General features: G+C 33.1%; 2 protein-coding genes across 2 annotated transcripts; one reads left to right on the top strand and one right to left on the bottom strand.

Moving 5' to 3' along the window:
• Positions 1-239: 239 nt before the first annotated feature.
• Positions 240-1499, bottom strand: LOC112765639 (uncharacterized). Its single transcript, XM_025811522.2, has 5 exons — positions 1376-1499; positions 1097-1225; positions 936-998; positions 609-733; positions 240-321 (listed from the first exon to the last, which is right to left on the bottom strand). Exons 1-5 carry the CDS (start codon positions 1460-1462, stop codon positions 240-242), a joined length of 486 nt encoding a protein of 161 aa, XP_025667307.1. The 5' UTR covers positions 1463-1499.
• LOC112766850 (uncharacterized) lies at positions 1413-7527 on the top strand. Its single transcript, XM_072223047.1, has 12 exons — positions 1413-1541; positions 2091-2184; positions 2379-2415; positions 2518-2575; positions 2759-2869; positions 3140-3207; positions 3456-5104; positions 5244-5795; positions 6245-6361; positions 6516-6829; positions 7046-7127; positions 7215-7527. The coding sequence occupies exons 1-7, from the start codon at positions 1524-1526 to the stop codon at positions 3517-3519; spliced, it is 450 nt and encodes a 149-aa protein (XP_072079148.1). The 5' UTR covers positions 1413-1523; the 3' UTR covers positions 3520-5104; positions 5244-5795; positions 6245-6361; positions 6516-6829; positions 7046-7127; positions 7215-7527.
• Positions 7528-8573: the final 1046 nt, after the last annotated feature.

The following is an 8573-nucleotide window of genomic DNA, read 5'->3' as shown; positions in this document are numbered from 1 at the left end:
AAAAGATTTCAATTCCTCAAAATTTCTCTAATTTAAGACTGATTTGATTTAATTGGATAAATTTATCAACTTGGCAACAATTAGAATTGTTAAGTGTGTCTTGTGATCAATATGATATCATTTAATATGCGGCATTAACAAATTTTGAAGTCATAAGCAATAAAAATAACAAGAATTAATGTGACTAACTTAAAATTTTTGAAAAACGAAATTAATTAAAACATCTTTAGAAAATCAATTTAAACAATAAATAATCCCCGTGGCAGAATTGTCTGCAAGATCTGCAGGGGATCCCCGTGGCTCACAACCAAAATGGCACAACTGTAGGATATGGCAAGAAAACGTAAAAGCTGATAGAATACGGAGGAGGACAACACATCTATATACAATTCTCGAGAAGCAAAGTATTAGTTTGTAACTGTCCATTTAGATCACAATTAAGTGTATTGGCATTTCAAAGTGTGTCTTAAGTCTTTTGGCAGCAACTAGGGAATATGCTCAGGGATCCAATAGATTTGTTGTTGAACTTATATTATATGAGTTACAAAATTCATGAATAGTGTAAGACTTCCTATTTCCTAATGAAGATTAAAGATAAGAATCATTACCCTTCATATTCTGACTCCATAATTGTCACCGCTCTTGTAAGTCTACAGGCAACATCCTTGACACTTTCTCCTCCTTCTGGCCCAACAAGTGGATCCTTTTCATCCATTTCCCAAATCTCTGCATACTATTGATGATGGAAACAAGTAATCAATGAGTTCTAAACGGTGGTGCTGCGTGACATGTTCTGAATATTTCATCTAATGTATATACTAATGATGAAACATGATGCAGAGTATAGAACAAATTTTCTTCAATTGGCAATTTCACTATGGTGGTACGGAGTGATCAGCAGAGCATATAAAAGTGCCGTTAAACATCTCACTTACCTTATCATGTGAAAGAAGTTCAAATGAAGGACCAAAATAGCGCTCACGGAGATCTTCCACCACCTGCACAGTAAAATGGACTTCAAGTAAACAGATGTACGTGAAAGAGAATAAAAGAAAGATTATAACTGAGGGATAAAAATTGGACCTGAGTGGCTAACCTTACACTGGGGGCCTTCAAAAGGAAGATTGAGCGCAGCTGCAACAACTTGAGCCGTGTGTTTTGTTCTTGAAAATGGAGAATAGCAAATGCGTACATTGGCAAGTGGTATATTATTTGCTTCCAGCTCCTGTCCACATGAATTAGACTTAGAAGTTAGAATAGTTGTAACTTGATGCATATGGGGTAGTGTGGAATTTTCGAAATAGAATCGGATCAAATCATAAAGCAACGATAAAAATGAAATTGAATGGCAGGGTACTACTGTAGACCTACCAACCTGTTGGAAAAGTTTTGCAGCTACGTGTGCTTGTTCAATTCCCTCGGCAGCCAATTGGAATTCAGGGCGCGTACCGTTTTTGCACATATAGAAGGAAAAAATTACACATGTGAATGCACTTCGAGCTGCAAGGGATTTTTGCTCAAGAATGTCTGCTTCTTTGAAGGTGTAGACTCAAATTCCATCTCGCAATTTTACCTGTGTTGACCCAACTTTTGGGATTCAAGAATTTTCCTGAATATAGTTCTCATACTTTGATATCTTTCCTTTATATTATAAACTGCATGTAGGTTGAATCAGTTCTTTGAACATTCACATTATTTTTATTTTCCTTTTGTTGAGACTCACTATAACAAGAAGGATCACAAAATTCTGTATTGCTTTACATAACCATGTCCTTTTTGTGTGTGTGTGTGTGTGTGTTTGTTTTAGGAAAAAAAAGGAGAGGGGGGGGGGGGGGGGGGGAGTTCACCAATATAATGTTTTTATTGTGTTGACCTATTTTTACTTGACCTTTGAGCCCCAACTTGTGTACCTCTCTCTTGATGCTGACAAAATTATATGTGGCATGATTATGGGTATACTTTCCGCTTTTCCTCCATTCTCATTAAGCACTCTTTTATGGGATGACATGTTGTCTAACTTTCTTAGTGTCTGACTTTGTTATTTATTTTGTAAATCTCAAACTCTTGCTGACCAACCTTCTTTAGTGCAGATGGATATATTTCCATACTCTGTGTTTTATATCTTCTTTGAACAATACCTAGACATATGGAAGATAGCGCTGATCAACCTTGCTGTAGCACTAGGTTCGTACGAAGTCTAATAACTTCTATATGCACAGGGTATGGCAGAATCATATATGTCAACCTTATTTGGATTTTCCCCTTGCTCCTCTTTGGACTCCCAATTATTACTTCTTTGGGTGTCTAAATTTCTAATATCAGGTTGTCTTTCTGTAATCCAATTCTTTTGTAATTCAATAACGATGCTGGTTTAACAGGTGCTGTTTTTGTGGTTTGTCTGGTCATTACATCCAGGTATAAATAAATTTAAAATTGACCCATCGTATAATTGATAAGTTGTATATTCCTTTTCAGTATTATATGTAATTTTTTCTTTTCTGTTGCATCCCAATGCAGCCTGTGGAGTTCAGCAATCATATTGCTTGTTCTGGTCATGATAGTCTTGGACATCATGGTATAATTTTTCTCTAATATTCTGAATTTTGCTGCATCTTCATTTGTTTTTATCTCTCTTGTAAAACTCAATTGCACTTGATTTTTATTTGCAACTAATATCTCTTGCAAAATCTGAACTTTTGTCTCTAATTTATCAACCCTTGCAAAAGCTAAACATTCTACCTTTTTCTGACATATGCAGGGTGTAATGGCGATTCTTGGTATTCAACTAAATGCGGTTTCTGTTGTTAACCTTGTTATGTCAATAGGGATTACAGTTGAGTTCTGTGTGCATATAGCACATGCATTCATGGTCAGTCTAATCCTCTGTTGCCTTATGTATTGATGACTTTTCCTGTAGGGTATGACTACAGTATTTGTCAAGGTTGACATTACCTACTTGTTACGTATGCAAATGGTGTAATTAGCAGTAAAACTCAACCTGCATTGTCATCATGGGAATTTTTATGCTTAGATGAATTATGGAAGACCTATATGCAATCTAACTTCCTGCTATTGGTGAATAACTGAATATGCAGTATTCAAATATGTTAATGATCTCACGTCACTTCTGTTACTACAGGTAAGCACGGGGGATAGGAGCCAAAGAGCAAAGATAGCATTGTGTACCATGGGGGCCTCTGTTTTCAGGTTGACTATATGTATTGTTACACATTAGACTCTGGTGACCTTTTTCCGCCTTTATACACACACACACACATTTGACTATATGTATTGTTACATATTTTATCTCATCTACTAGCTCAATTCAATGCTAATGAACATGTGTAAATTATAAGAAATCAATAATAATAAATAAAGCTTGAGATGAGTATTGAGTTAAGTAATAATGAAAGAGAATTAAGCGAAGGAATTGAATGTATATATTGATTTGGCAGGGAACTAGTGTGTGTGTACAGAGTATCGGAGCACGACATCATGAATTGTGTGATAGTGAATTAACAGGATAGGCTAACTAGTGCCTAAGATACGCAGAAAATTAGAAAAGACAAAGAAAGGGGCAGCAGTAGGGTAGGGTTACACCTAATTTTGAATAACCGCCAGGCAAAGGCGAGTTTGTACATATGCCCTCTGATCAGTAAAAATACTCACATATTTGTTTATAACCTCCAAACTATCCTCTAGTGTCTTTGATTTTCCCTTTGATAATGGACGCACTGCAACAAATAAGACACAAACTAAAAAATTTGGAAAAAAAGAAAGAAAAAAGATCATTGAGAAAGTTTACCTCTCTATAATGGAGATCACGTATCTTCTTATTTTGAAATCGGTTTCCACAGCAGCAAGAAACTTTGAAGTTCCCGTGCTTTCGAGCGTGAATCTCCATTTCCTTCGGATGGTCAAAAATCGCCCCTCTCTTGCAATGAACGCACATAATGCGTTCTTGCAGTGGTCTTGAACGGGCTTCTCGAACAAAATCGCACTAAGAGAAGATAGAAGAGTAAGTCAAATTTCATAAGAGGTAATGACGTAAAAATAAAAGAACGCTACCTGCTTTTGATGAAATGTAAGGTTCTTTCTATTTTTGAATCTGTTCCCACAAAGTTCGCAAACAACAACACATTTTTTGTGCTTCAGCTTCGAATGGGAAGCCAATTCGATTTTATTTGGAAAAGACTCTTCACAATTAACACACGGATACAGTGCTTCTTCCTCCATACTTGATGTTCTTCAATTTGAATGGATTGAACAGAAAAAATTAAATTGGAGCCACAAATCTAACATTTCACACATGAGAAAAATTCAGAAAGTTACCGATTGATGGTGCAGTGATTAAAGCTGATCGTACCAGAAGCTAAAGATCCAGAGAGATTGAAGCAGAAGAAAAATGAAGTTCGAAATTCGAAGAAGTGAAGAAAAGGAAGTTGTGAGTTTGTTACTCTGTATTTTATACAGAGCTGAAGTTCTAACAAACTCTCGTTAGCTGGCATATCACGAACAACAAATCTATAAAATTGGCGGTTAGTGCAACTCTCTCTCACACTTTAAAATTGGCGGTTTCTTCTTAATATCATTTCTTTTCTTCTTTTCCCCCCCTCATGCATTAGTCTGTTCGCGTTTTTTTATGTTTTGGTTAACTCTTGCCATTTATTTCATTTTAAATGTAACTAATATCTTTTTTTTTTCTTTCTTATAAAAAAAAAATACCACTGTAAGTCTTCGTTTTTTCTTTTTCCTTTTTGTTTTGTTTTAAAAAAATATAGTTAACTAGGGATGATATCAAACCATCAGATGTGTAAGACATTTGTGCGCTACTATTTTTACTTTTATGTGCCTTTTAAAAATTAAAAGATTTATTGGTTTATTTAAATACTTTATAATGTTATTGTTATTGATTTGCTTTTGATTTGGATATCAGCTGTTTTGTTAAGTAATTAGCGTGTTTAGTTTCTGTGAAGTGGGTTGGGCAACACCAATCTCACAAGATGTCACAGCTACCATAATCTTCAATAAGATGCACTTCTGCATTTTTCGCGCTCCAATGGCATTCTTTGATTCCACTCCAAGCAGCCGAATTCTTAATAGAGTATGTCATGCTCATCTACAAATCCATTCAGTTTTTCCTATTTTGTGATATAGTTAGCTTCAATTTCGACAGCTATGCAATAGAACGCGTTTGACATTTTCTGTTTCTGACTGGTCTGGTCTGTTCTGTTCTCATGTAGGCTTCTACTGATCAAAGTTCAGTGGACACTGAGGTTCCTTATCAGTTTGCTTCATTTGTTTTTCCACTGATACAACTTGTGGGAATTATAGCAGTGATGTCTCAAGCTGCATGCCATTTTGTTCATCATTCATATAGTCTAAATTTTGAATTATATGTTTTCTAGTAGCTGGGTTGCTTTTTTTTTTTTTTAATTTATTTTGCAGATACATTGGTTACCATAAAGCCTCCAAGTTCCAATTTATTATGAAATGCAATTAGCTATTTCAGCAACTTAAAAAGAATATTTCAAGTTGGTGTCAAAATGGAGCCTGCATTTAGTGGCAGTGGCAATAATTTTGACAGCAAAATTTATCTTTATAGAAATGAAAAAAAAAATGCTATTCATAGCCTTTTAACTAATCCCGTTAGCTTTAAAATCTATTTATCCAAATCTGTTTTCATATTTTAATTAATTTTATAATTTATCTTTGTTAGGCATCCAATTACAGGGTTTTGGCTAGATGTTTCCAATTAGCATTCTCCCTTCGAAGCATCTCTTTGGAGCAAGAAGGTAAGTTGGATGTACGGGTGATTTTCTTATCTGTAGGAAGGAATGACATAAGAGTACTCCTGTCTCCATGGATTCAAGGCTGTGAACAGAGTCATCATTGAATGACTTATTTTTATACAAAAGAGATAAATGTTATTTCCTTTGGAACAGAGGCAATAATGGAATCACAATTTCAGTGTTTTCAAATGTTTACCTTTAGATGAATTGTCCTATTGAGGGTGAGTTTGGTATGAGAGTGAAAAAAGGAGGTAAAACTATAAGGATCAAATTTTCATGTAATTTAACCCAATCCTTCCTTTGTTTTTTCGTTTCTTTCTTCCTTTTCTAAAAAATATTCATTTATATTTAACGTTGTGCTTCTATTACCTTTATTGAACTCATTAGTTCTTCTCATTCTGAATTGGTGATAGTGAAACATCTTGTATATTGAACTCATTACTGTAATTTAGGTATCTATTGAAAAGAAGAGACTACTTGCTGTTCATGAAGCTGGTCATGTTGTGTTAGCTCACTTATTTCCTCGGTTTGACTGGCATGCATTTTCGCAGCTCCTGCCTGGTGGTAAGGTATGCTATCTTGTTACAGCAATATGCAAAATGATCATATTGGACTTTTGCCATTCCTTTTGCCTTTGCTCATCATCTCTCCCTATCAAAAAGCTTTAATTGTCAGATATAAAAATGAGTTGTTTAATATGTTTAAACCTCCTGCCTACACCAGAGTCCTTTAGGCTTGAAGCAAGGAGAATGCACAAGCACACTTACCTTGAGTTCGAATATAACTAATTGATTTTATTCAAAAAAGGGTGCTGCCAAGAATTGAACAGTAGACCACTTACTCATGGAAGCTTCCTGTAGGGATTGCACTCCCGCTCTTTACTATAATTGGGTTGTTGCTGATTCTATGGCATTGCAAAGCAAAACGCAGTATTGTTCTTTACTCAAATCCAGAACCAGAGAGTTGCAGTGTATACTTTGGGGTCCCTGTCTTTTCCTATAAGGATCTCCTATAATGCAAAATAAAAGATAAAATGTGTAAGTGCTTATGCTTCATAATATATAATAATAGAATTATGGTTTATTAGCCTATGCTTGCACACAATACTCCTTTTCTTTTCTTCAAATTTTCAGGTTAGCCCACTCAATGATATTGATAAATAGTAAATACATACCTATTGTTTATTAGATTTTAGAATGCTGATACTCAATAATGTACATTAATTAATCAAATAATACTATTATAAATTGCAGTGTCAAAGCAACTATTGATAGGTATAAGAAATCATGTTCAGATTCATCTGGTGCTGGATCTGCTTCCGAGATTAATGCTCAGGTATATGTACAGAACATATTATTTTTTATATATTTCATGATAGCCATAATTATCTTTATATTAATTAAATTATATTATATTTTGCAGTATTACCAGCAAGAAGTAGAAAAACTGTGTGCCCAAATTAGTAACCTCCAGAATAACAAATTTTGAATGCTATTGGGAGTTTGAGACAGATATTTAAGCATTTCAATCAAAAATAGAAAGATTCAATAAATTTCGGTCTAGATCCATCAAACTTGCCTCCATGAAGCAAAGAAGTAGTGTTAAGAATGATGTTGAATTAAAGAATTAGAATATGTAAATTTCGGTCTAGATTCAGCAAACTTGACTCCTACATGTCTCTTTTATATTTCTTGATTTGGTTATAGAATTACAATGCAAACATTAATATTTTAATTTGTTTATGACTTGCTTGTTTAGTACTTTTCTTTTAATTTGATAATGCGATAAATTTGTTTATTTTTTGAAATATTATAAATATTTGAATACAAATTAGATAAAAATTTGTATTAAATTTATATTTATTTTGTATGAAAATAAGTTTATTTTGTAATTAGAAAAATAAAAAAATTATATTTTACCTTACTGACGGATTTACAGACGAATAGACGGATTTTCTGTCTGTAATCAGAGTGTGAGATGATTTTTCAAAGTTCAAATTATAGATGAAAAATCTGTCGGAAAATTCTTCTGTAATTACAGACAGAAAATGAATGGAGAATTTACAGAAGAAAAATTCGTCGGTAACAGGTAAAAATTTGTCGGTAATTTTCCGATGAAAAAAAATCCGTGGTAAATAATTTTCGACGGGGCTTTTACAGAGGGACAAAATTCGTCGATAATTTTGTCGGTAACCAAAAATTCATCTGTAATAAAGACTAAATCTATCTATAAATCTGTCTGTATTAATTCATTTTCTAATTGTGAAAAATGAAAAAAATGATTAACAAATTGTATATTATTATAGGGTAAATGTACAGTGATGGTCCCAGCATAACAAGAAAAAGAAGAGAAAGAACAAAGAGTCAAATACGTGTGTTGGAAATTTGAGTCCATTATTTGCTTGTTTTGGACGTGCATGATCATGAAGTGTGATGTAATGTATGTCATATGTTTTGATGGGGCTGAATTACTGAATTCAAAGATTCCCGTAACAGAGGTGTGCATGCTCGGATTAAGACGGGTTAGATCAGAATTTCATTCTAATATCTTATCGGATCTATTTTTTAAATTAATTTAAAATATTCAATTTACTAAGTTGATTCGAAATATATATGATTTTTTAAGTTTTATACAATAAATTAATAAAATATAATTTAAAAAAATAAATTTAATAAATATTATATGTATTTATATTAAAATAAATTATTTTATTTATTTTTAAAATAAATAAATAAAATAATATTATATAATATATAAAAATATATTAATTAAAGTATGAAA

Source organism: Arachis hypogaea, chromosome 17 (genome assembly GCF_003086295.3).
Source record: "Arachis hypogaea cultivar Tifrunner chromosome 17, arahy.Tifrunner.gnm2.J5K5, whole genome shotgun sequence".
Lineage (NCBI taxonomy): Eukaryota > Viridiplantae > Streptophyta > Magnoliopsida > Fabales > Fabaceae > Arachis > Arachis hypogaea.
Note: the sequence above shows the minus strand (reverse complement) of the source record. Positions and strands in the feature narration are given on the sequence as shown.

What these genes read in the sequence shown, in the direction of transcription:
- LOC112765639 (XM_025811522.2), bottom strand. Translation starts at nt 1,462, where the DNA reads ATGTGCAAAAACGGTACGCGCCCTGAATTCCAATTGGCTGCCGAGGGA. An exon ending in TTGAAGGCCCCCAGTGTAAG is followed by an intron (nt 999 to 1,096) that starts GTTAGCCACTCA and finishes TTTACTGTGCAG; the next exon opens with GTGGTGGAAGATCTCCGTGA. An exon ending in ATGGAGTCAGAATATGAAGG is followed by an intron (nt 322 to 608) that starts GTAATGATTCTT and finishes CATATCCTACAG; the next exon opens with TTGTGCCATTTTGGTTGTGA.
- LOC112766850 (XM_072223047.1), top strand. An exon ending in TGTCTGGTCATTACATCCAG is followed by an intron (nt 2,416 to 2,517) that starts GTATAAATAAAT and finishes ATCCCAATGCAG; the next exon opens with CCTGTGGAGTTCAGCAATCA. An exon ending in ATGGGGGCCTCTGTTTTCAG is followed by an intron (nt 3,208 to 3,455) that starts GTTGACTATATG and finishes TTGATTTGGCAG; the next exon opens with GGAACTAGTGTGTGTGTACA.